Genomic DNA, 27,529 nt, shown 5'->3' with positions numbered 1-27,529 from the left:
GCCCAGACCCTCCCCCTTTCTGGTCCAGTCCATAAAATATAAATGTAATTGAATGGCTATGATAAGACTAAAAAGTTTATCAAGCAAATTTTGGTAATATTTATGATCGATGAAAGTTGATTCAAAGACTATATATGCCACAACCACTCAAATTTTTTTACTGCATTTGTCACAATGTACCGAAATAACACTGGCTTCATAAACTATTCATCTGAATACATACTTTCCTGCTGAAGAGACAACTTAACATTTACATGGGTAACTAGCAGTTACAAGACAAATATTTGGATTTCATCACCTGGGCTTCCCTACCTTAGAAAATTCTGGGTGATACTGGTTGGCCCCCTACACAAATGAACATGTGTACTGCATCCACAATGGCTGCTGAGCATAAATGATGTTCCTCAATTCCTCTCCATATGCTGACTGCCAAATTCAGCATCTTCTGACTCAACCAATCCCTGAGATAAATGGAAGGATGCAGAACACCATATTAAATTTTATATATACAGTATACTGTATATTTGTTATATATATATATATAATTCACTCTCATCTTAAATGTTGGGACCAACTGCCTAGCCCCTGGCTCATACAGTACACTCCTCATGGGACAAAGTAGGATTGGATGATGGATGGATGGATGGACACACACACACACACACATATATATATATATATATATATATATATGTGTGTGTGTGTGTGTGTGTGTCTGAGGACTATGTGTGAAGTGACGCATATGGACTGAGTGGGAAAAGATGAACTGTGAAGGAGAACTGGAGTTATGCGGAAGATGGCTGATCGAGTTGAGTGAGGGCTATGCGATGGTTTCAGCATATGGAGAGACTGGATGAAAAGCGATTGGTGAAAGAGATAACTGAGCCAGATGTGAGAGGTGTAAGGCCGAGAGGAAGAACACGAATAGGATGGATGGGCAGTGTGAAGAAAGCATTAGATGTGAGTGGGATGTCTGTTGAGCATGGAAGAGTGGCTGCACATGATGGGAATGACTGGAGAGAAATTGTGAATGAATAAATGATGATGCAGCCCTGAGGGGATATTCTCCCACATTAGGTCTGATCAATTGATCAGGTCTGGTGTGGGTATGGGGATGGGTCCATTATGATGTGGAAGGGGTAAACCAGCTCTAATATTGGGCCCTGCTGCGGATGTCGCTGACTGAAATGTGCAGTTAACTCTCATGTGGTGTGGTGCAGGGAGGTCTGTCCCTTCTCCCCTTGGGGCTAAGAAATGAATAAATGTGTTCGTGTAGATGAGTAAATTGGGAGTGTGTCATCCTGTCTTGGCTACCTCCCCTTCTTTGGGGGAAGCAGTTTAGGTATACAGATAGACAGATATATAAAAGATATATACAATCAAACCAATATACAAGTATCATTGGGTATAAAGCCTAAAATGTTACATATTTCATGCCATGTCTACATTAGGCTCGCAGCAATACAAATTACTTGGAGGTGAAAAACCATTATCCAAGTGACACTTTGGCAAGGCTCCAAAAAAGTGGGAAGCTACTCCAGGATGGTGAAGGATGGTCTGGCCTAGCCACATATTGCTAGTGCTCTGCACTGCTCAATTGTTTGTTTATCGAGCAATTTACCATATATCTGACTGTGTCTCCTGTTCACCACTGTTTTCACTTTATTTATTTTGTTTGTGTGGTGCTTCTCTTGAGTGTGTCTCTCACCTTCCCCGAGTATTCACCTACCTAAAGCCTCCTCGATCATTTTGGTTGATCTTTTGATAAATGCAAGTTTTCCTTGTTCTTCCATAGACAGTCTGCCTGCACTCTCTCTCAACCAACATGAATTGCCTGTTTCTCTTTCTTATCTCTTTTCTCATTTCTGGACGCCTACATCAGAACTACATCATCAGATGGATTTTTCTCAACTTGTGAATTTATTTTTTTAACTCTGGTCCACATAAATGGACTTAATTTCTGTACCAATGGAGTCAAGATATAAATTTATGACACTGTGAATGGAAATGAAGGGTCACAATAACCTAGCAGATTTCTTAGAAGCATCATGGATAATCTGAGCTGAAGTGAACGGCTAGGACTGAACGACCAACCCTCTTGCAATGAAGGAAGGGAACCTAGGACACTTACAGGCCATTAAAGCATACCAACTGGAACCCTGAAAGGTGAGGGAGGCAAGTAAAACCACTTTACAAGGGAGGAGTCTGACCTTGATGGGAATGACTTGCAAGAAGGTCCAAACAACATACAATCATCAAGGTCCACAATGAGGTGGCATTTGGTAGTCACTCAGAACTTAGAACTATTATAAACAAAAAACTGAGTGGGTTGTGAATGCAACCCTTTGGTGAAGTCTGTGAAAAATGAATCAGCAAATCAGGATTGTAACTGTGATCCATCCCAATGGGCAGCACAAGAGGAGGAAGGGGAAGGAAACGGATTAACCCAAGGTCATGTTATGTCAGTTTAGGCAAAGCACTCAGTCTAATTCTCTCTGGCCACTGTTTAAAACCTCTGCAGAACCAAAGGGGTGTTGGATCAACCTGAAAAAACAAGAGTAGTCTTGGAAGTTTGTGAATGAAATGACAATTTTTCTTTTTGGAATATTCTTTGGTTCATCAGGAACTTAACCCCTTTGCGCACGATGATGCAATGTGAGTCATAATCCTTGCAATTTGAAGAGTAACCGATGATGCAACATGACGCAACTTCCCTATAAATGGTCATAGAAACTTTTCCTGTCGATGGATTTGCGTCAAATTTGGTTGGGTCAAAGCTGAGGGTACCCACATCTAGGGGAAATATATGGCAACATACGGGAGCTTATCAGAGAGGCAAGCAGCCTATATTTATCTCAGTATTCTCCCAACAGTCAGGCTCGAAAGGTGTGTGAGCGGGGCCGGCCATTTAAACCCGCATTTCCCACTACCACACCATCCACATCTTACGTGTATTATAGTGATATTGTGTTATATATAGTGCAGTGTGTTTGTGAAGAAGGTGTAAAAGTGTTTCTTATATACAGTACTTTCAAAGAAAGCCAGATTTGAAAATTCCTAACCGATTTTTACCGTTCCCCTCCTATTTTACACTAAACTTACAATGTCTCGCAAGGGCTTATCAGAGAAAGAGTACATGACAACTGACACCACTGCCATCACTCCTATGACAACTGACACCACTGCCATTACTCCTATGACAACTGACACCACTGCCATCACTCCTATGACAACTGACATCACTGCCATCACTCCTATGACAACTGACACCACCACCATCACTCCTATTACAACCGACATCACTGCCATCACTCCTATGACAACCGACAACACTACCATCACTCCTATGACAACTGACACCACTGTCATCACTCTTATGACAACTGACACCACTGCCATCACTCCTATGACAACTAACACCACTGCCATCAATGTCTCAATATGGCAGACTGACCGGTAAACAGTGCCAAAATTAGGAGAGGTACTGTACATACAGTAGTGTATAGGTAGGGTGTTTTTTGGTTTTCATTTTTTTTTATGGTTTTCTTAGTGTTTAGCATTACTTTGGATATTGCTATGTGTATTCTGATGTCTCAATATGCCAGATTGACCTCAAAACAGTGCCAAAATTAAGAGAGGTACTGTACATACAGCAGTGTATGGGCACGGTGTTTTTGGTTTTCATTTTATTTTTTTTCATGCTTTTCTTGGTTGAAAATGATTTTGGATAATCCTGTGTATGTTCGGATGTCAAAATATGGCTGAATGACCAGAAAACACTGCGAAAATAAGGAGGGGTACTGTACATACTGCGGTGTTTAAGTAGCATGTTTTTTAGTTTTCATTGGTTTTTCTGCATGGTTCTTGGTGTTCAGCATTAATTTGGATATTCCTTTGTGTATTTTGATGTCTAAATATGCCTGAATGACTGGAAACCACTGCCAAATTATGCATATGTACTGTACACATAGGTTAGGTATGGGCTGGAGGTTGGGTGCAGGTAGGGTTTGGGTATTGTAGGGAAATAGTGTTCATTATCTGGATGATGCCACTACCTGGAAATGCCTTTGGCTCTATTATGTCCGGATAAATAAGGGATTACTGTAATATAGGAATCAGGCAATATCTCTCTGTTGGTAAACTACATATTTGGTTTTCCTACCATCAAATGATACGATGTTATTTTGCCCCCATTTAGTGATCTTAGATAAGTCTTGATTTATGAATATTGCTGTACTGAGCTGTGAATTAGAGATATTAAACTTTATGAATGTGTGTTTAATTCTGAATGAACTGTGAAGTGTTGAGTAATTTGCATATGAATGAATGGGATTATGGGTGACATAAGAAATCATTAATATGATTGTAGGTACAGAGTTGGAGCCAGAACTGAACTTTTTGGCACTCCAACATTAATCAAGTGGAAATTGGAATATATATCATCTACTTTAACTTTTAGCTTTCTGTTGCTAAAATATGAGGAAATCAGAGGAACAAAAGATGACTTGTCACAGCAAGGGCATCTGGATAGCAGGGAACGGTGCCAAACTCTGTCAAAAGCTTAGAAATATCAAGGGCTACTGCATAAGTTTCTCCACGCTGGTCAATTGAGTGATGGATGGTAAAGTATGAGTCAGGAGATTCTGTATATCAACAGTAGATCTTTCTTGGTGACAACTGAGGAGTTTGTGCAGCCCCAGAACAAGAAAGGTGAGAAGTAGGTCCAAGTCCTCCTAAAGTGGAGTTGTTTCCACAAGAAGTAGCCAGTCAGGGAGAGGAGAAGCTTAAGTGACAAGGCTGTGAACCCTGCCCTCTTGCCAGCCAAAATAATTGGAAAATTCTTTGAATAAGCAGAGTTAAAAGAATATGATACAATACCATAAAATTTGCAGGACTTAGGTGCCTTCAAAATTCTGGATGTGCCTAAAATACTCATGGATTATAGATTAACGTTTCAATCTGGATATAACCACACTGAAGAAATTCATAGTCGTACAGCATTATACATACCATATATGATACCGGTAACAGTTTAAAAGACAAAACACCACTGAAATACACATGCAAGTAGCATTTCTTTTTTGTGTTGTTGTTGTTGTTTAACCCCAGTTCGTCTGATCAAGCAGAATCGTCAACTGCGGGTAAGCAACTGCCCCTATGGGGTTGTCTCATAGGTTCCCTACACCACTGATGTTGTGTCTGTGTCTTAGTGTGGCATGCGCTGTGCAGTGCTCCAATATGTGTTTTATACTGTATGGACCTAGTCTACAAGCTGGGCACATGTCATCTGTGATTACATCCAGCCTAAATGTAAGCTGGTAGCTGAGGAAGGCTGGATGATGTCCTTCTCTTTGTCTAGACTGGCGAACTCAATCACCTCTGTCTAAGGACACTTTCAATGGGTGGATGGCAGGAGGGAAACATGTAGTATGTTGTGACTGAGGTGTCATATTGCCCTGCATGTGAGGTGTGTATGTTGGTGTTTTGTCACTGCTAGTATTGGAATATCTGAAGGTGGGATAGTGTTGAAGAGGATTAGGTAATAATATGTGTGGTGACTGTTTTATGTTCCTAGATATGCTGTGTGGCTGTGTCATGTAATAACAGGTGATGTGTACTGAAACAGGCTGCTGAATAAAATTGTGCCCCTCATATCAAGGTAGTGTCTGACAGAGAGGACTTTAGTTTCAGAGTGTAAGTGAGCTGTGGGAGTGGTTTTGCTGCTGCCAGTGGTGATACAAAAAAAATTATTCTGTATGATTTACAAGGTGTTGTAGTGGTTATCAGACAGGATGGGAGCTCACCCCAGGGAGGCTTAGGATATCATTGATCTAAGTATTGTTTGTAGTGTAGGGAGGGCATTCCTTTTTACTTCCCAAAGTCTGGTCCTATAGTTGCCTTGAGAGCAATAAGGATAGGGGTGCACTGCCCTTGGATGTCTTATACATGGTCCTTGAAGGTGAGTCTGAGGTTGTATGTCATTCCATGGATCTTAGTGGAAGGTGTGTGTGGCACACATACTGGTACACTCTTAAGTGTGATGTGCGGGAAATACCTATATTCATGTTTACTGCTGGTGATGAGTGGGAAGTTGGATTTAGCTAGGGTGATATTCAGCCTGCTGTTACAGAAAGAATATTAAACTAACCATTTTCCTTCGCCACTTGTCGAGAACTTGAGATGAGTAGAAGCGGAAAAGAGTCAGGTTAATATCATCCACATTATCTCTAATGCGAGCAACCACCACATCTAGTAGATTCACCAACCGGGACAGCTCCTTCTGTTATAATCCAAAATGGAGAAAGATCAGTTCTATATTTCAATGCTCTACCTTCTCACTTACCATAGTACAGTATATGTAAGGCTATGCAGACCAGATGAAGCTAAGCCCTACAACAAGTACTAATACAAAGTTTAGCCTTTACTCTACATCACTATGTCACATAACCTCTTCTGGGTCTGATACAACAGACAAAATTTCATCTCCCCAAAATACTATTTTCAACCATTTGACACTGCTAAGGGGAAAGGTGCACTGTGTCAGGTCACATGTGGTTCAGGCCCAAAACACAGATCAACTGAGAGACAAGTGTATGCCAATGGAAATGCAGGTAACATAGCATGGGCCACCCAGAGTTTCTCAGCAAAAGAGAACATGCAGTAGGCGTTTTAAGGTAAATCAAATGTCCTTCCTACTTAGGTGAATACTAGGCCATGCCCCTCAGTTATCCTCTGGTACCATTACAAACTAGTCAGCCTGTATTATAACTTCTGCTCTTTTGCTAATTTTGGAGTCTATTATAACACCAAGATGTCTGACACTATAGTCACTACTGAAGATGTTCAATGTATACTGGTCTCAGATCTGTCTGTTATGCATTCATATTACTCGTCATAGCTTTGAGGTCACGATCAGCGAACACATGAATGCATCCATGTGCGATTAATTGCGCATGCATGCAGAGAGAGAGAGAGAGAGAGAATCCTCAGTATGAATGGAAAACCCCCTCATAGTTAAGAGAGGCAACAGTCACGTAAGTTTCTTCTATTCACTTGTTCTAGCAATGAAGTTAGCTTCTGCTCCTCCTCCAGAACTCAGCACGTCCTCTAGGTAACACTCCCCTATGTATTCCAAAGGGCTGTATTTCCCTCATATTTTGGCAGCCTTGACTTCCAGATTTTTTGTGTCTGTGTGTAAGCAATCTATGAACAATATCAAGTAAGCATCTAGTGATGCTGCTGTGCACCTACATGTATTCTACATTGTTTGGGGTGTGCTGTGGTGTGTGACTGATAAGTTCAATGCTTATGTAGTCTGGTACAGATTTTATGTACTGCTTGTATACCAGTGATGGCATTTTTTTTTTTTCTTTTTTTAACATCAAGACCAAAGTCATTATCCATGCACATTTAAAGATTATCTGATTATGCTTTTCTTGAAAAAAAAAAAAAAAAAAAAAAAAAAAAAAAAGGATACTAATCCAGTACATTAAACATTTAACAAAAATTCACCTTTTCTTCATCAGACAGAACCTCCTGATAGACACAGCAATCCAGCAGCTTAATGATGAAGTACAAAAGGTAGCCATTCTTCTCTGCCAGCAAGAACTGTTGCCGCTCTTCCACAACCCTTGCTATGTCCTTCAACTGGCCACAATTAACAAAACATTAATCACACTGTTTACTAACTCCACTGATAGTGTATAAAATTAAATTAAACCTACATCATACATGGAAAAAACTCCCTCCAACAAGGTCCAAGCTTCACTTCATACATTAGAGTTGGTATCACAATACCGTCATGTAGTAACTTTTTCACTTCCATGTTCACTTCCCTGTTTCTTATCACTGCTTTCAAGGAACCAGCAACCGTTTTTCCTTGTTGTATCCTTTCAAGCACTTCACCCTTTAAACTTCCATCCATACTCATCACACTACCCAAGTACCTAAATGAACTCAAATTTTCCATTTCCTCCTCATCCTACCTCACTATACATTCACTGACTTCATTTCTCTCAGAGACCATAACTTTATTCTTCCCTACACTCACCTTTAGATTCCATTTCTTACACACTCTCTCAAACTAATCCAACAAGCCTTACAGCTCCCCTTCGTCTTCATTTAACAACACAGTATCATCTGCAAACAACAGTACAGGGAGTTTCCAAACACTGCCCTTTCTCATTAGGGTCACTCCAACATCCTCTACCCTACCTTGTATCTCTTTTATAACCCCATCTAAATACAGACTGAACAACCACAGAGACATGACGCATCCCTGTTTTAATCCAACATTCAAACAGAAAAATCCACTCAGTTCACTATCCACACACACTGCAGCCTTAGCATCCTCATACATACTCTTCACGGCATTCAACAACTTCCTTTTTTTTTTTTTGTGAGGAAGAAAGAACCAAAGGCTGTGAGCCTGCAATAACTGTACCTTCCAAGAGAAAAACAAAATACAAGATAGAACCAAATTCAATATCCGATCATATTGAGATGCTTGGACTCACTGCGTTTGAAAGACTGGAGATCATAGGAAGCAGGAAATACAGACAGAGGGAGACAGTTCCAGAGTTGACCCATTGCATACATGAAGGACTGGGAAAATAAACGGAAGTTTGGAGTTGATACTGCACTTGGAACCTGGTGCCCCAGCAAGAGGGTATAGCCAGTATCAACCCCGCTGCCATTCCATATATTCTTTATATTTTCCACAATCCTTGTCTATCCACCCTGTCATATGCTTTCTCCAAATCAATGAAGGCCTCATATAACTTCTTTCCCTTCTCTAGAAACTTTTCCACTAAAGACCTAGGAATGAAAATCTGATCTACACAGCCTCTTCCCTTCCTACAACCTCCCTGTTCTTCTCCAACTAATTCCTCTCTTATTTCCCTAACTCTGTCAATACTTTTTGTATTACACTGACTTCCACTCCTCCGGGACTCTACCTTCCTCCCAGGCCAATCTGCACATCTTAGACATCCATTCTACTACTATCTCTCCCCCTTATTTCAGCATTTCTCCACACATTCCATCACTTCCTGGGGCTTTCCCCATTTTGACTTTCTTCATTGCTTCCACAACTTCCATCCCTGTGATTTCTTCCTCTCTTCTCACATCCCTCTCTCCCAGCCATTCCCCACTCACTTATACTCGCATTACTTTCATTCTCTACATTCAACAATTCCTTAAAGTGTTCTCTCCACCTGCTCACTTTTTCTCCCTTCTCCACCAGTAATCTACCATTCTCTCCACCTGCTCACTTTTTCTCCCTTCTCCACCAGTAATCTACCATTTTTATCTTTCACTCCCCGACTGACTTCTTTGACACCCTGTCTAACTCTCTTTACCTCTTTGCAGAACATTTTCTTACATTCCCTCCACTTTACACTCACATTCCTCTCTTACTAATCTTTTCACCTCTCTCATCCTCTCTACATATAACTCTCTCTTCCGTCTCTCAACTTCTTCCACACTCCTGTTTCTCATCCACTCACTATATGCTTACTTCTTGTGTCACTGCCTGTCTCACCTCTTCATTCCACCATGCTGTTCCTTGCACCCCCTTTCATCTTCTCTTCATCCCACACACAACCTTACATGCTGCACAGATTTCCTCTGTGAATATCTTGCATCTTTTACTCACAACTATGGGGAACATTTTTTGTCCAATCCCTATGCTTACACAAAGGAAGTAGCTAGTACTGCTAAACTAATCACTAGGATGCACAAGCTTCTTCACAATGGCAAGGCAGCTACCACTGTTATAATTTACAGACAGAAATCTGTTGCCTAGCAAAAACCTTGAAATGTAAAGTTAGGAGTATTCTGAGAGGAATGGAGAAAATTATGCTGTCACAGGGAAGGATAAAATGATGATCTTCCAGGATAAGAGAACACAAGAACTTCACAAAAGGGATAGGAGATGGAAATTATGGTAACTAAGTAAGCAACTCAGAGATGGCATGAGAGGGAATGGCAGAGAGAAAGCAATACATATAGCTCGTTAAAAGGCAGAGAAAAGAAAAGGGGGAAAAAAATGTGTGGTAATCATAGGGGCATTTGTCTTCTTAGTGTACCAGACAAAGTATAAGGTAGAATACTTACTGATAGAGTTAGGGAAATAACAGGAATTAGTTGGAGTAAAACAGGGTGGGTTCAGGAAGGGAAGAGGTTGTGTAGATCAGATATTCATTCTTAGGTCTTTAGTGAAAGTTTCTAGAGAAGAGAAAGAAGTTGTAAGTGGCTTTCATGGATTTGGAAAATGCACACCCTTATGTCTTTATTGGAAAAGTTTCTAGAGAAAGGAAAGAAGTTGTAAGTGGCCTTCATGGATATGGAGAAGGCACATCTTTACGTCTTTAGTGGAAAAGTTTCTAGAGAAGGGAAAGAAGTTGTATGCAGCCTTCACTGGATAAAGCACATGGATTTGGAGAAAGCATATGACAGAGTGGATAGACAAGGAATTTGGAAAATACTACGGATACATGGAGTAAATGGGAAGTTGTTGAATGCCATGAGGAGTATGTATGAGGGTGCCAAGGCTGCAGTGCATGTGGACAGTGAATTGGGTGAATTTTTCTGTGTGAATGTTGGACTGAAACACGGATGTGTCATGTCTCCAAGGCTGTTTAATCTGTATATGGATGGGACTGTAAAAGAGATACAAGGTAAAGTAGTGGATACTGGAGTGGCCCTAATGAGACAGGGCAGCATTTGGAAACTTCCTGTACTATTGTTTGCATATGATACTGTACTGTTAAGTGAAGCTGAAGGGGAGCTGCAAGGCTTGGTGAATAAGTTTTTGGGAAAGTGTATAAGAAACGAAATCTAAAGGTGAATGTAGGGAAGAGAAAAGTTATGGTCTTCATGAGAAATGAAGTCACTGAAAGTACAGTGGGGCTGGATAATAAGGAAATGGAAAATGTGAGTGTATTTTAGCACTTGGGTAGTGTGATGAGTTAGGTTGGAAGTTCAGAGGACGAAGTGCTGAAGGAAGAACGGTGGCTGGTTCTTTGAAAGCAGTGATAAGGGATAGGGAAAAGAGCATGGAAGTGAAAAAGTTGCTGCATGATCGTATTGTGATACCAACTCTAACATATGGAAGTGAAGCTTGGATCTTGTTGGAAAAACACATGTCAAGACTGAGAGCAGCTGAAATGAGTTAGCTGAGAGGAGCATATGGAGTTACATGGAGAGACAGACTGAAAAATGAGGAAGTGAAGGGGCATTGTGGTGTGGATGTGGATGTGATATAAAAGTGTTAGGAGAAATACACTGCGGTGGTTTGGACAAGTGGAGAGGATGGAGAGCAAGAGATTAACAAGGAGAGTGTATGTGAGTGAAGTGGAGGGGGAAAGAGGGAGGGGGAGGATGAGGATGTCATGGAGGGGTGGAGTGGAGAGATATATGAGAGAGGGAGGTGTGAGCTGGGGGGAGGACAGTAAAATGGCAGGGGACAGGGTGACATAGAGGTGTCTGTTTGTGGCCACCCCTTACAAGATCAAGGCGTCTGGCAATAGATAGACAGAAAAATCAGAGACTGGATGTAAAAGGCTACCTACCAACAGGTCAGTGTGGAGAGAAATGTGAGAGGCTTTCTTCCTACGGGTTTAGAATATTGATTATGATGCTATATACACATTTGTACTGATGCTATATACACAATTGTACTGAGTACAGAGGAATTGTACATTCTCATCTCTCTCCAATACTGAATCTGAATTACTCACTTAAACATCATCTGCCTATACCTATCCTTCATTACCATAAGAAAAAATTTCAAAACTCATCACAGTATTTAATTCAGTCCAAACACACTGTTTAGTACTGAACAACAACTCATGCTTCACTACCATACATCTGGCACATAGTCTTTGATTCATACCGAACACTTTCATTACTATTTTACTGACCTCCACAATGTCTAGTACAAGATATTCTTCAGACTGAAGACAAATTTGAACCTGGAGGAAAGCAAGGGAGGCCTTGAGGATGCAGCCAGGGGGAGATGGTAGTACATGGCGACAGCATACATATGACACATTGTGGGGCTCAAAGTTGCAGTATTTCACTATCTGTTCCACTAGGCTCTGCACATTCTGAAGGAGAATACACTATAATCAATTTAGCTGCCACTCACATCTGATATGGTGAAACCACCTCTTCTTACATCATTTTTTTTTTTTTTTTTTTTTTTTTTTTTTTTTTTTTTTAAGTGCCCTGTCCACTGCTTGGCTGCTTAGTTTTTTATGTTAGGAGTCTTTTATGTCCTTTTCCATATTTCTATTTCTCTTTGAACAGTTTTTCACTCTACACTCTCTTGTATTGGAGGCCCTCTAAGGAAATAGCTTCCAGCCACTTATGACACCACAAAGGCATTACAAGTGGTAACATGTAGAACATCCTAGTGACCTAATGAGTGGGTTCATTAGTTCTTGTCTCCATTTATAATGCCTCATGATGCATGATAACCTTCCTCCACAGATGTTGATATTTTGCCAGCTCCCTGAATGAGCAGCCAATGACAGGTTCCGGCAACTAAAGCTAAGAAGCAAATGGATGTCAGACCCTGTGCTCCACCATTCTCTTCCATGACACATCTTTGCATGCATGACTGTTTTTTGGGTACAGTACATACATGCAAACATTTTGAAAGACAATTTTCCATAACTGCATTTTTCCTAACCCATCTGATGGCTGCATTCCATGCTCTAGACTCTACTGCAGGATTCCAATCAAGTTTTCTAACCTTAAGGTCTTTTCTCTATTCTCGGGGCATTATCCCATGCTTTCCTTGGTCACCCAGCAGGGTCAACCCTTCCTATGCTCCGGTCTTCAGCATATCACCCGGTCATTTTCAGACATTATACATCAAAATCCCCTCTGCCTACATGTGCATACTGCCTCACCAACACTCTCAATACCTAAGCATCCTCATAGATCTGCAGACATTGCTCCATCCCTCAATGTGGCACTATGCATCCATAACACCATTTTCATTTCATCATGCTCAAATCAGCAAATATCATCCCCCTTTACTGCCCATATTTAACTACTGTATGGCATTATATTGCACATACAAATCATACAGTTTCCTTTCCATACATAGGGAGTTCCTTCAATGTCAACAGGAGCAACAGCTTTCTAAAATTCTTCTAACCATTTCTCACTCTTGTACGTAACTAACTAACCGCTTCACTATCTCTTGCAATAATTTTATCTCCTGAGTTGCAAAACTCATCTACACATTTAAGAGTCTAATTCCCAAAATCAATCTCCTCCAGCCTTAGGTGGATAACATGATTCTTGCACTGACATACTCATACTTCAATATATCTCGTAATCTACCTTTCAAACTACAGTATTACATCTCCTTTCAAACCATTACATCTCTTAAGTTCCAACCCTCCACAAACCCCACACAAGCTGAGGTTACTTTTCCTACATACAACATGAATCCACCATCTATTTTCCATCAATGAATCCATATCCAGTTTCCATCCCACTAACCACAACCTTGTGTCTTTACATTCACTCTCAAACCCTTTTCTGTTTACAGAAACCTGTCTGTATGCACAGTCTCCTAGTGCACAGGTGAAAAAATAGGTGCCAAGGACACAATGCAAGGAATAATAATTCCAATCGTGGTGCATGCTATTTACACACCATAACTGATGGCTGAGACCGCCCAGGTGGTGAATTTTTTCAAACCTTTATATATTTTTAAACCCTTAACCCGTGCCGCGTCCTGGTGACGTATGGGTACGTCACAACTTTTTTTCATGCTAAGACCCGACGACGTACTGGTACGTTCTGCAATTGCGAGGTCCGTCATTTGCACATTTTTCAAGTTTCGCGGGTGATTTTTGGTAGGCATATGTGGGAGACCTTCCTCTACCAGCCGCCAGGCGGCGACAATGCCTGACCCCGCGTGACCCCAGCATGCCATTGTCTCAGCAACTCCCCTGCTAGCAGTGACCTGGCCAGTAAGACATGTCGCGCCGCAGTCCCTCTGACAACAAAATTCAAGCCGCCCTTGATGTCTTCACGGGCAAGAGTGATTCCCCAATCGATGATGATGTGGAGGATGAAGATTATGTGGTGTCGGAGGAAGAAACAAGCAGCAGTGATGAGGTACCGTCGTCAAGGAAGGTGCGATATGTTGATGTGTTTGGTGAGAGAAACAATGTTTATATTGCCTATATTTTTGTGTGAAAACCAAATATATTTTTGTATTACATATAAATTCATACCAAATGAACAAATATCTACCAATTCTGAGAGGTGTGCAATAGTTACCCCTACCACAGAAAATGTGACAGCAGCAGCGCACGCCCAGAGAAGATGGTACCAGGTGTTCAGAGAGACACCTGTATAGTGCACTTATAAGCTCAGGTAAGCACTTTTTTGGTATTTTCCAATGTCTCTCATAAAAAGCGGAGGTTTGAGGGGGGGGGGGAACTGCCAGGATGGGGGGGGGAGTGAGAAATCAGCTGAGACGGGACAGGTTAAATCAGGGGTTCCCAACCTTTCTAGCACTGAGCCCCCCTTTGGTCAGGACTGTTTTCATGATGCCCCCCTACACCCCTCTGACGCCTAAACAACAATGTTTTTATCTGTTCCATGTGGATACTTGAGACGCTAGATGGCAACACATCATGTGTTTGCTCGAAATGATGGTTGTGAAGTTTTTCTATCAAAGTTTCTTACTCATACATATCTTTGGGAATACCTTGAATGCATTTGAATGGATTAGCCCTGTGTTGAACTTTGATTACCCCACGCTCCCCCTAGCAATCTCAAACACCCCCCAAGGGGGGTGCGCCCCCCCAGGTTGGGAAGTGCTGGGTTAAATGTTACTGTGTCATGTCTATTTTACCTCTTTACAGTAGGCTATGCCCCTACGAAGCATACCTGTACTCTGCTTTCAGTCATGTAAGGTTTTTATTTTGCCAATGTATCAGGGTGAGTTTTTCCCACTATTTTTTTTTTTCTTCAAAACCTTTTTCAAGTCTTTGTCTTATATCTTACTTGCCTCTAACATTAGGCAATGCCCTCTGGAAACATCTGTATTCTAGCTGGGGTCAAAGAGGGTTTTTAGTATGCAAGTTACTTCCCTTGCCATAAGGGTGTGGGACGTAACTCCATCTTAAGTAGTGTTTGTGATACGTGGGAGGATAAAAGATGTACTGTAGTGGTATTAGAGACAGACTGTGAGAAAATGCTGATTTTATGTGTGCAGCATGTGGGAGAGAGCATGTAGAGACTGTCACGCAAGAATAGATTGAGTCTCCTGAGTGTGTGGAAGAGTTCTGTTATTTGGGGGACACGTTATGTGCTGGAGATGGGGCTGGAGCTAGCTCAGTGGCCAGGGTAAGGAGTGGTTGGAGGTAGTTCAGGGAGAGAGCTCTCCCTGCATGCCAAGGGATCTTTGTATGTGGCATGTGTTAGGAGTGTAATGCTGTATGGTAGTGAGACCTGCACAGTAATGGATGAGGATATTCACAGGCTCAAACGTACATAAATGCATTGATCAGATGGATGTGTAGTGCTTTCTTGAATGCAAGGCCTGGGGAAGCTAGGATTATGACTAAGGAACTGAAATGTATTGGTGAGGTGATGAAGAAGGGTAGATTGAAATTGCTTGGGCATGTTGACAGGATGGCAGATAGCAAGTGAGTGCAGAAAGTAAGAAATGTGAATGTTGGGGATATGGTTGCAAGAGGCAGACAGAAAAAGATCTGAGACGAGGTCGTAGAGTGTGACCTCAGGGATATAGGACTGAATAGGGAGGCTGAAAGAGACTGAGCAACGTGGAAAGCCACCATTGGAGCCTTTATAAACAAAATGAAATGAAAAGTATAACCACTAACTATGATGGTTGAGTGTGGAAGATAATGAAATAAAAAGGTGTTTGAGAAGTCTTGGGAAAAAACAAAAAAATAAAAACTGAATATTAAAAACAAACAAAGAATGTAGATCACAGATCATACTGGCACAATGGCCAGGCCCAGGGAGTTGCAGTCACTACTCGTTATAGGATGGGGTTACGTCAGGGCATACCTTAACATGTAACAAGTTTATTGTTAATCGGGAGATTGAAATACATTATAAAAGGGAGGTTACGTCAACTCAACATTCCAAAGTCACCTATCCAATATTGAAACAAAAATGACAACCCACCTTAACCCCTAAAACGCGGATCGTCGCATTTGCGACGGTCGGCCCAAAGGGCAGAACGGCGGGTCGTCGCGTTTGCGATTTGAGTTAATTTTGAATAACCGCGGGCAAGCAGGCTCAAGCTGGTATTGTCTATCAGTCCCGCCACCCGTGAGCTACTTTTAGCACACTTGACCTTTGTACTACTGACCTCGGTTGTTGCCAAGTCTCGTTTTTTTTACCCACGGACGCACCGATGCGCGGCCCTCCCTCGTCGTACGATATGGCAACGCGCGGATGGCTGATACGTGTCAATCTGCGCCGTCATCTCGCAAGCACTTTTTGCTATTGGGAAACACTTGTTTCCCCAGTTGTCACACTGTCATTTTTTCGCGCGGTTTGCCCCAGAATAGCGTCAGTCCACGCAAATCTGCCACGGTGACACCATGTCAGGCTCTAGCTCTTCTAGTTCCGTGCCTTCTAGCCCTCCGAAAAAGGGTTTTGTTACCTCAACGCCCTTCAAAACTTTACCAGTTACTACCAAGGGGCTAAGTGACTCGGCCATAGCCTCAGAACTGTTGAAAGCCTCTATGGACTATGGCAGTGACGTGGGTGTTTTGTCTAGCCTGGCTGAATCCGAGACACAATCGAGTGCTGATTCAGGCCCTGAAGTGATTATTTCTGTGCCGGAGGAAACTGTGACTGTGCCCAGCACCTCAACAGGGAAGGCCCCGGTGAAAAGGGGCCTCGAATATGGAAAGGGAGAAAAAAGGAAGAGGAGCGGAGACCCCAGTGCACCGCCATTGTCCACTACGCCACGTCACACCACCGCAAGCCCGCCACGTTCTCCCAGCCCTCTTCTCTCGTCCTCCTCGTCTGCTGTCCTGTCTCCTGAGTCATCGGAGTCTCCATCACCACCGAGAAAGGGAAGTAGACGAGCAATTTTACGTATGAGAGGTTATCGTAGGCCTAGTGTTCGTGTCAGTAAAGTTAAGTCCCCTAGGCTAACTCCCACTAGGCAACTCAGGAGTCACGCCACCGCGGGTGACCTTGACCCAAGCGATAATGTCCCTCCCACCACCACCACCACCACCACAACACCAACACGGCCTGGGATAGCCTCTCCCTTACCTACTATTGCCCAGCCTGCCTCACCCACTCCCACACGACCTGCCTCACCCCCCGCCGCCCCAAGCACCTCCCAGCCTAGGCAGGGAACTTTAGATGCTTTCGTGTGGTCAGAGGGATCAGATTTTGTGCCTGAAGATCTGCCCTTTGACGAAAGTGAGTGTGGACTTCAGGCTGACTTCCCTGTGGACGACGATGGTGAATGCGTTGACTACCTGTTGGCCTTCCTTGACGACGAGGTTATGGAGCACATCTGTACCGAGACTAACAGGTACGAGGGGCAATGTGCACCAGTTCGCGAAGGAGAAGGTGAGGCTGCGACGCCATCCACGTCGTGGATGGCATCATGGGTGCCTCTGACGATCCGCGAGCTTTTTGTATTTATTGGCTTGATGTTGCTTATGCCGCACAACTGGAAGCATGAGTTGGAAGAGTACTGGGGTTCCGATGAGTTGTGCCCAACACTCATATTCAATAAATACATGAGCCGCGATCGTTTTAGGCAGCTGATGACTTATCTTCACTTCGCGAATAATGATGAGCCTTCCCAAACTGACCCATTATGGAAAGTGAGGGGAATCCTGAACATGATCAAAGATAAGTTTACGAGGTTCTTGCGCCCGTTCAAGAAAGTCGTGATCGACGAGTCTTTGGTATTGTTCAGGGGCCGTCTTCGGTTCGTCCAGTACATTCCAAGCAAACGCCACCGCTTTGGAATCAAGTTTTTTGTGCTGTGCGACTGCAAGACGGGGTTCATCCTTGACTTCGTCATCTACACCGCCAGCAATGTCGATTTGGATAAGACTGACCCCCTTGGATTCTCTGGTTCTGTGGTGAAAGTGCTTTTGGAAAAGTACTTTGGCGAGAATCATGCCCTGTATACGGACAATTACTATACAGCTCCAAAACTCGCCAAGTACCTTTCTGAACACGGAGTCGGCTCCTGTGGCACTGTCAGAAGTAACAGGGCACATTACCCTGCCTTCCCAGAGGCTGAAAAGTCAAAGCGGGGAGACGTGCACCTGGAGAAATCTGACAAGATGCTTGCGATCAGGTGGCATGATAAGAGAGTCGTGTACATGCTCACCACAGTACACAAGGGTGAAATGCTGGCAACAGGGAAGGTCGACAGAAGGACTGGCGAGCCTGTGATGAAGCCTGATGCTGTCATTGACTATAACGTCAATATGCGGCTGGTGGACAAGTCGGATATGATGATTGGAGAGATTGACTGTCTGAGGAAAAATCGTCGTTGGTACAGGAAGGTGTTCTTGCACTTGATTGACATGTGCATGTTGAACGCCTTCATCCTGTATAAAATCAAGAACAGGAAGCCAGCCAACTACTCTCTCAGACGATTCTCCAAGACTTGTGTCTACCAGCTGCTTCAGCGTTACGGCCAGGTGCTTTCTACAGGTCCCAAACGCCACCCTCACACACCTCCAGACCGCCTACAGTGTATGGCCTACCTTCAGCGACACCGCCTGGAGCCACTGCCAGCCACTGCAAAGAGGGGGAAAGCACTGAGGAGGTGTCATGTGTGCAGCCACACTACCAGGCAGGAAAGAACTTTTAGGCGCACCTCCTTGCAGTGCAAAGAGTGCAAAGTTCCCCTCTGTGCTTACCCGTGTTTTTTCGGCTACCACAGCCTAAGTAGATTTTGAAAATAAGGGTAAAAATATTGGGAAAAATACTGAGAGTGACAGTGATAATATTGTTTAGTTTTCTTTTACGTGCTGACAGTGACAGCCTGATGAGTGTAAATTAGTGTATGTACTTGTAAAAGCACTGACAGTTACAGTGTTTTTTGTCGTAAATAATTGTACATAGTAATCATATAAGTATTGCGAGTGACAGTCACTCCAGTGTAAAAAGATAAAAGCATATTTTCCTATTCTATGTTCTGAAAGTGAAAGTTTTTTGTGTATAAAATATTATTTTTATAACACTGGACAGTGACAATGATGAATAAGGCAAAAAAAAAAAAAAACAGATACAGTGAAAGTGAGCGATAGAAATGAAGTGCGAGTGGCCGACAGGAGCGAGAATAAAGTGCCTGCCGTAAGGCTGAATAAACTCGCGCCGCGGTGGTCTTCCTCAGTCCCAATCCACAATACTGGCAGTGACATTGATTTTTATGGCCGTAATAGTGACAGGCAAACGTTTGCGGTCCTATGATGGAAAAAAAAGGAGTATACGTGTTTTTTGCCGAGAAAAGGCAAATGTGACAATATTGACGGGAAGATCGCCACCGCGCTGCATGTCGGCCGTGCGCTCCGTCCATTTTAGCCTTATTATCAGTTCTTATTTACAAATACGGATTCCAAACAACCTGTACGTTGTTGTATAAAGTGTACTGTGACAGATTGAGGCTGTGGTAGAAAGAAAACCGGGTTTCTGGAGGTGTGAGAGTGAAGACTTTGTTACCCAACTTTGCAAGTCTTCACAAGTCCTTTGGTAGTCAACGAAGGCTCAACATGTGGCTCAGGAGATAGCTGAATGTAAGTAATATATGCCATAAAAATTTTAATGCTCTAGGGTTAATCTATGATTTTTGGCAAATATTTTTCCACAGGTACTCAGACCCCGCTACAACCCCGCCACAGGGGGGGGATCGCGCGTACACAGCCGCGTTTTAGGGGTTAATCACTTCCTGTGTCGGTCCAAGTTGTCTCCAAGACCAAAACAAACTATCATATCAAAGCAGGCAGCGTTACTCATGTACGATAAATCGTTGCAACGACATGACAATCACACTTGCGTAACGTTTGTCTGGTGCTACACAATGTATAGGCCTACTGTAGCACGATGCTTGGCTGAGAAGTGACGATAGCTGGGGGGCACATGTGAACGAGTGGAAGAGACAGGGCTTTGAAGGGGTGGTGGGACCGCAACTGAACCAAAACAATGCTCTGCACGCTGGGGCTGCAGCTTGCCTATGACAAGCAATGGTCACCTTGTGTGTGCCTGGCGCTTCGTATGAAATTTTCCGAGGGCATTATCATTATAGCTGGAAATTCATCGTAAATCGGATTTTGGGGTGGAACTTTTCTGTTATCATTGTAGCAAAATTATCGTATACCGGATCAACGTATAATGAGTAGTGAGTGTAGCTGGTTTTCCTGCCATAGGCAGCGTTACGGTAAACATAAGCTTTTTCAGTACTTTTTCTGGAGAAAATATTGTCCGTACAAATAAATATTATGCCCTCCAATAAATAACAACTTGTACTATATTGGCACACAAATATGCACGTGTTAGTCAGCTGACACCATGGAAACATTAATATCTATGGGTGGACCAAATATTAAACATACCACCTAAAAGGCATTTTTTATAGATGCAATTTTTGAGAGATTACATATAGCCGAGTAATGTGTTGTTGTTTTGTTGTTTAACCCTGGTTTGTCTGGCTGGGCAGACCTGTTGATCACAGGTAAGAAACTGCTTCTGCAGAGCTGTCCTACAAGTAGAGTACAGTACATACACCATGTGGGGGATTCAGCACTGTCTTGTGGTAGAAAGCACCTCACCAGGGTTCTTCCAACAGCAAAGTGCTGAGAAATTATGAGAAGGTTTGGCTTCCAGGTGGATGCCACAGCTGCTCCACCCAAGTTATACACCACCACCAAATGTAGGTTCCTTGTCAATGCCCAAGTTCCAGGTTCTGCATAAACATAACTAAATAGGATAATACTTGTACCACTAAACAGAGGGTTTTATTCCAAAACCAGCCAGTTTACCAGTATGGCTATTCTTCTACCTGACCGCAGAGCTCGTCTTCAAACTTTCTTTAGCACTCGGCATACTTTCTCTAACTGGGTAGCACCGAAGACATTGTAAACAAGAGACAATTGCAATGTCCTGCACATATGTGGTAAAGTTCCATCATACATCCTTTCAGTAAGAAGGGCTATTCTTTTCTAGTGTCTATCAGAAGAGTCTCTTCGATGTATTTTTTCTCAGATGAGTAATTCTGATACAGGTATCTGGGACGTGATCCAACCCTGGCTTGGGACATATATCCTGTAGGCACACTATGCTGGTAAACAGAGGATTCTATTTTAAAGACTGACATTTTAATAGAGACAGAAACTGGTGGCATTCACAACAATAGTGAATTATGCCTATGATTATTGCACTGTGCCCAAATAACATACATGTTGCGGAGTACCAAATTTAGGACACTGTCCACAGGATAACCAATGTATGGTTACACCATATTATCATATTCATCATCCTGACCCACATTCCCCCCTAGGTGAGGAGGGATAAACCTGTAAAAATGCAAAACTTCATTAGCAGATTTGATACAAACCATCTCACTTCCTTTATGGGGCTGAAAACCTACTTGATACCACACTGCCAGTACAAGATTCCCAGTCTTTCAAATGATCTTGAATGGTCTGAGTACCCAGACTTGTTTCACCTTTATCATTCTGTTTCTGTGTTTGCCGTCCTCTCTTCCTACTTTTCCTTCTCAATCCTGTCACTTTTCATTACTCTTTTCTGCACTTCAGGTGGCTCTACACTAGTGCCAAGCCTAACAGCATCTGTAACCCATGATACCATTACCTTCACTCTTTTCCCTGTACCTCACTGTGGAGAGGTGCTGTCAACCGCAAGGGAAGAGTGGTTCACTGCACGGGTCAGCCATGATGGGGTGGTTGCCTGTCTGTGGTTGATGGGTCTGCTCAGCCAGACACACCGGGGTTGTTCAAAGATAATAACAACAACAATCCAAACTTACATTAATATAGACATCAGGTAGACCTGATATTAATGTGAAAATGAGAGACTCTGAAAGACAGGCAGACAATAAAAGACAAAATCTGTAAGATACAGTATAAAGAAACTCAAGAAGATTATGTACAAAGGAAGAGAGATGAAGGAATAAACTAATGTGGAATGTGGTGGTATTGGAGGGGGAGGAGATCAAAGAGATTATTTTGTACCCGGAAATGTGGCCTCTTTGTTGTTACACGTATTACAGAACAGGAAGTCAGGAACCTCTTAAGAGTGTACAAATACTTGTGGTCAATGGTATGTATCTTTAATGCAAGAACAGCACATCTCACCTTGTTAAACTTGATCTTGGAGGGATATGAAGCAAGACAGTGAGTGATGCAGTTGGCAATGTGGTGATCCAGTCCACACTCCACAAACTGTTAATAGAGACAGCTACTTGTAATTGTAACTCTGACATGAAGTACCTTCTTACATAATACAAGGCATAATCAAGACACTATCAGTTAAGGGTATGACAAACATTCAAATAAATACATAGAGCAAACTAGGTACTGTACAATACTTAAGTCTTCTTTCTCATTGCATTAAAACAGTGAGCAAGCCTTTAGGTTACTAGAACTTGGCTTTACATCTTCATCAATATTCCAAAATAATCTGTATTTTCTAGCATACTTTAATCTTACCCTGAATATTCCAAACTTTAGAATAAAACTCTCCATTTGCTCCCTTTATGATGCTGAAAACAACATCAGCTAGGGATATATAATGCCTCTGGTGTGAATCTCTCTACTAACTGCCCACATTAACATTCTCATAACTAAGACTTTAATGCGCAATTGACACATCCAATGTCTCCGGCAACATTCCTCTATCCTCCATGTAGTTTTTAGAAAGAGAGAGAGAGGATGGGGAAATAGGAAGTGTGGCCAGATAAGCAAGGGGGCAGTAAAATGGTACTAAGCTTGCAACGCCAACAAATGACAGATTTTATTCTAAAACACACCAGTTTACTGGTCTCTAAAAATTTAGTGTTGCAGATCTAGAAGTCCCTACTTATAATGAAAATTCATGGCCAAAGGATTATAAGTTTCCAGAAACTATTCTGATAAAGTAGCATGCATCTCAGAAAAACACAAGAGGGAGTCAAAATTACTGAATAAGGGTTCAGGATAACTGAGATATGTTACTACTATTACGAGCTAGACGCCTTCATCCCAGAGGGGGTGGCCACTGCTTACACATCACCATATCCTCTGCCAATAGGGCGGCCTCCCTTTAACTCACTCCTTACTGTCAATGGATTCCCTTCTTTCATTTGAATCTTTTCTTGAATCCACTCAAGCCATTTCTTTCCCTTTTCCTCCACTACCCTATCAACCATTTATCCCACCAAACTGTACCTTTCTTACCAGCTGCTAACCTCACAACACACAAAAAGGTTTAGCATTCCCAACTAAACACTCCTTATATGCATTTCACAAGATGTCCTCTCTCATTTCCTCTCAATTCATTAACTCTAACTCCTCTACTACTTTAACCTGGTACCTGCCACTTGAACATTATTATCTAGTTAATACAAGGGTCCATATTCTCACTGGTTAAGGAAGCTCCCTAATACCTCTTCCTTAGTTATTTATTTTTATTATTATTCCTTACTCTCGTCGTCTGTGTCATTTAAATAATTCAAATACCACCACACTCATTAATATTAACATATAAACTGATATCAACAGGCTGTATCAGAGAATAAATAACTAAGAAAGAGTTGTTAGGGAACTTTTGTAACCATCAAGAATACATGTCCAGAAAATTTTACTAAGCTGAAGGAAATCCGTACCAGTGAGATGTTAAATGAAGGGTGACGATCATGGTTAAAACAAAAAGTGGTATGTAAGGTCTCCAAAAGCACTCCAACTGAAAAACTATTTTCCCTATCTAAAGATGGGTAGTCTACGACATGAAGTACCAGCATACCCTGATATCTGACAGGTATTTGTACTCAAGAGAGTTGTCAGATCTCAAATCATTTGGATTTTTAAGCAATTTTCTCCATATATTTCTTAAGAAATTGTGGAGAGGCACTCCAGCCTCCAACCAAAACTCACATTTATGTAGAGTATGTATGTAAATATGTAATGCTGGAAAAAGCCAATCAGCAGGAGTATATAGGCACCTCCCAGATGCTGCTTTTGTCAATGTCTGATCACCGATGCATGTGGTTGCATCTCTGCCTCTCACACTTTTTAGTTATCATGCATTAACTCTGCCTCTCATGCTTTTTATTTATCATTTATTATCTTGAATACAGTAATGCATGATAAATGGAGATGAGGTGTCAGAGGAGTATGTGTGGAATGATGCTATGGATTGAGTAAGAAATGATGAAACGTAAAGGAGAACTAGAGTTATGTGGGAGATGGCTGAACAAATTGAATAGAGAGCACTGCGATGGTTTGGGCATATGGAGAGTGAGGATGAAGAACGACTGGTGAAAAAGACAACTGGATTGGATATGAGAGGTGTAAGGCTGAGAGGAAGACCACGAATAGGATGAATGGGCAGTGTGAAGAGAGCATTAGATGCGAGAGGGATGTCTGTAGAGCGAGGAAGCATGGCTGCGCAAGACAGGGATGGCTGGAGAGAAACTGTGAATAAATAAATGGTGATGCAGCCCTGAGGGGATGTTCTCCCACATTTGGTCTGATCAGCTGATCAAGTCAGGTGTGGGTAAGGAGATGGGTCCATCATGATGTGGCAGGGGTAAACCAGCTCTACTGTCAGGTCCTGCTGTGGATATCACCGATTGCACTGTGCAGTTGACTCTCGTGCGATGTGGTGCTGTGAGGATCTGTCCCTTCTCCCCTTGGGGCTAATGATAAACACCAAGAAAACCATGAAAAAAAAAAATGAAAACCAAAAAACACCCTACCTATACACTATTGTGTGTACAGTACTCTTCCTAATTTTGGCACTGTTTTCCAGTCATTCTGCCATATTGAGACATAGAAACACAAATAGGATTATCCATATGCATGCTTAACATCAAGAAAACAATGCATAACCAACAAAAATCAACAAAAAATCTGAAGACGGCTTAAATATTAGTTATCTGTGATGAGCAATTGCCCCAAGGGCTCAAAAAAAAATCCACGGCCAAGTATGCCACTGATAATTGGTTATACTGTATTGGTACAAATGGTATACCATCAACTTCGCTGACTTTAAGCTAATAAAAACACATAAAACTGATATCGGTAAGTAAAAGTACAGAAATGATGTGAGAATAAAGTGTTCAGGAGTAAAACTTACCTTCATATAATGTCCCACCATCCCACTGTAGTGCAAAATTTTGCCAGAACCTTTCATGAATTAAGCATATGTCTACATGCAGAATTTCATGAGCTTTCTCGTGGATTTTACGGAATTTGATATGACCAATAGTAGTTAAAAAAAAAATTGCACAAAACTTGAAAAACTTACGAGTCAGTGTTACCACTACAGAGGAGGGTAGGGACTGAGGGAGGGAGGAGGGAGCCAGGAGGGTATGGAGGTGGAAGGGGAGGGGAAGGAGAAGCGAGGCTGTGGGCAGGATTCTCCCCCTTCAGTCAGCAGGTGGATGGGTGCTTTTACCATACATTTACTCGTGGCTTGCAGTCAGTTGGATGCCAAGTGGCCATGTGGAAATGCAACTCACAGTGACTGGAGAACTTTGGATGTTCGGTAGAGAGGCAGACGGCCACTGTCACCGAATATGTGGCTTGCGGTCTGTGTTACAATCTCAGGGGAGGTTAGGAATGACTTAGACCGGTGGCCATGCGACTTTGGACATTGGGTGGGGATGCGTATGGACATTTTGACACCGCTTGTGGGTTACAGTCATATTACTCAGGTGCTTGAGGTTTGTTTGGAGTGCTCGGACGAGCATGCGACTCTGACCATTCAGTACAGGGGCAGATGGATGTTTTAGCGCTGATTGTGGGTTATGGCCTACTTCCAGCTCACAGCTTGAGCCCAGCAGCCACAATACCGAATGTTTGATCATGTCGGCCGGCCGGCCGAAGTTCTCAGAGACTTTTACATCCAGATAATAGCAGGTAAATTCGGATAATGGTTTAACAGAACCAAGGTCCAGCATCCGGATAATGAACACATCCGGATAAATGATGGACTACTGTATAATATTTATTTCCCATAACTGTTGTTGAAGGAGAGGGTAATGTGCCACTGCACACCAGGAAGCTTTTGATGGCACACTGGTTGCAGAGCACTACTGTAGTCTTCTCTCACTGTTCAGGCTGCAACTGTGGCAGCAGTGGGAGGCAGAAGCACGCACCATCTACTGACAAATACTGAAAGCCTAGACTGCCAAAACGCACACATTTCATATTGCCAGTAGTGTGATCATCGGAAGAGTGAAACACTTGTTGGTTTTCCCTGGTATTCACCCTATTCCTGATCATCAAAAGAGCAAATAATCAGTTTCAATTCATCTGCTATTGGGGTATGCCTGTACCGCAAAACTGGAAATAAAAACTAGAAGTACATGACTGTTTGAGTGATTGGTTAACTAGCTAGTGGTTTGGTACCTTTGTGTCTAATCCAAGAGCCATGAGGGTGAAGGTCAACTCATTCAGCTCGTCAACACTCAAATGGTCTTGGTCCTCACTTCTGGTACTGTTGCTGGCCAAGATCATGCTTAGAAACTGCAACATCTGAGGATGATGGTGGAGGTTACATATATTTGATGACTGCTGCAATAGCTGTATTCTTTGGCTTATCAACTCATGTACAGCACCCGAATGGACTGAGAGAGAGGACAAAATTCACTTTAACTAAGAACTTTCAGATATAAAAGTGCTGTATTTGGAACCTTCAGATATAAAAGTATTTATAAAAGTTATGTTGAAAGATTACTGTGTCATGAAAATGAAAAACAGAAGATAAGTTAACTAATCTGGTGTGACAGAATGCATTACACTTGGGTCTGGGTAAGTTCAGTACTGTACTGCATTTATTTGGTAGATACACGGGTCTTCAGAAAATTTAGTTCAAGTGTATCCTATACATTAATGCATGTTATGGGCACAGATTAGGTCATGTAAGCTTCTACTGTGAGTACAAGACTTTAGTATGTCTGTGTAAAGGGCAATGGTTGGTTATGCACAATCTGAGGGAGGGTTTGTGATTCATGTCTGTCTGGAGACATGAATGTTTGTAGGTGACACAATTATTCTACTCTGTGAGTTAGGGTTCTAGTGAGTTTATGGACTGCTGCATTAGGCACTGAAGAAGGATTCTGCATGTGGTGGCTCTATGCACCCTAGGTGGAGCAACAACAGCATCCACATGGGAGCCAAACCTCTTCATATTTCCTTGCACCTCACTATGGAAAGGAACCTGGTTCAATCCTAGTGAGGTGCTGTTTACTACAGAGGGGCGCTAGATCCCTCCATGTGTATGTACAGTACTGTACTGTACCTGC

General features: G+C 42.3%; 2 protein-coding genes across 2 annotated transcripts in view; both read right to left on the bottom strand.

The window, feature by feature from the left end:
* Positions 1-366: 366 nt before the first annotated feature.
* On the bottom strand, positions 367-8,696 carry LOC145405263 (uncharacterized). The gene is made up of 4 exons (XM_080276680.1): positions 8,643-8,696; positions 7,513-7,647; positions 6,149-6,280; positions 367-461 (listed from the first exon to the last, which is right to left on the bottom strand). Exons 1-4 carry the CDS (start codon positions 8,694-8,696, stop codon positions 405-407), a joined length of 378 nt encoding a protein of 125 aa, XP_080132806.1. The 3' UTR covers positions 367-404.
* A 17,150-nt stretch (positions 8,697-25,846) lies between these two features.
* Positions 25,847-27,529, bottom strand: part of LOC145405262 (uncharacterized) — a 35,239-nt gene continuing 33,556 nt past the window's right edge. Inside the window, exons 5-6 of the mRNA XM_080276679.1 lie at positions 26,634-26,759; positions 25,847-26,110 (exon numbers count right to left, since the gene is read on the bottom strand). Of these exons, the coding sequence (XP_080132805.1) occupies positions 25,847-26,110; positions 26,634-26,759 (390 nt within the window). The remainder of the gene's footprint in view (positions 26,111-26,633; positions 26,760-27,529) is intronic.

Source organism: Coenobita brevimanus, chromosome 66 (genome assembly GCF_032717465.1).
Source record: "Coenobita brevimanus isolate Jiangsu-jjx chromosome 66, ASM3271746v2, whole genome shotgun sequence".
NCBI classification, from domain to species: Eukaryota; Metazoa; Arthropoda; class Malacostraca; order Decapoda; family Coenobitidae; genus Coenobita; species Coenobita brevimanus.
This window is presented reverse-complemented; position numbering and strand designations above follow the sequence as displayed.

Bases quoted from the DNA above. Each gene is read 5' to 3' on its own strand.
- LOC145405263 (XM_080276680.1), bottom strand. From the start codon at position 8,696: ATGGCAGCGGGGTTGATACTGGCTATACCCTCTTGCTGGGGCACCAGG. The intron at 7,648-8,642 runs GTGCAGTATCAA...AATTGTGGCCAG, and splicing joins GCTGGGGCACCAGGTTCCAA to TTGAAGGACATAGCAAGGGT. The intron at 462-6,148 runs GTTAGTTTAATA...CATTTATCTCAG, and splicing joins ACAAGTGGCGAAGGAAAATG to GGATTGGTTGAGTCAGAAGA.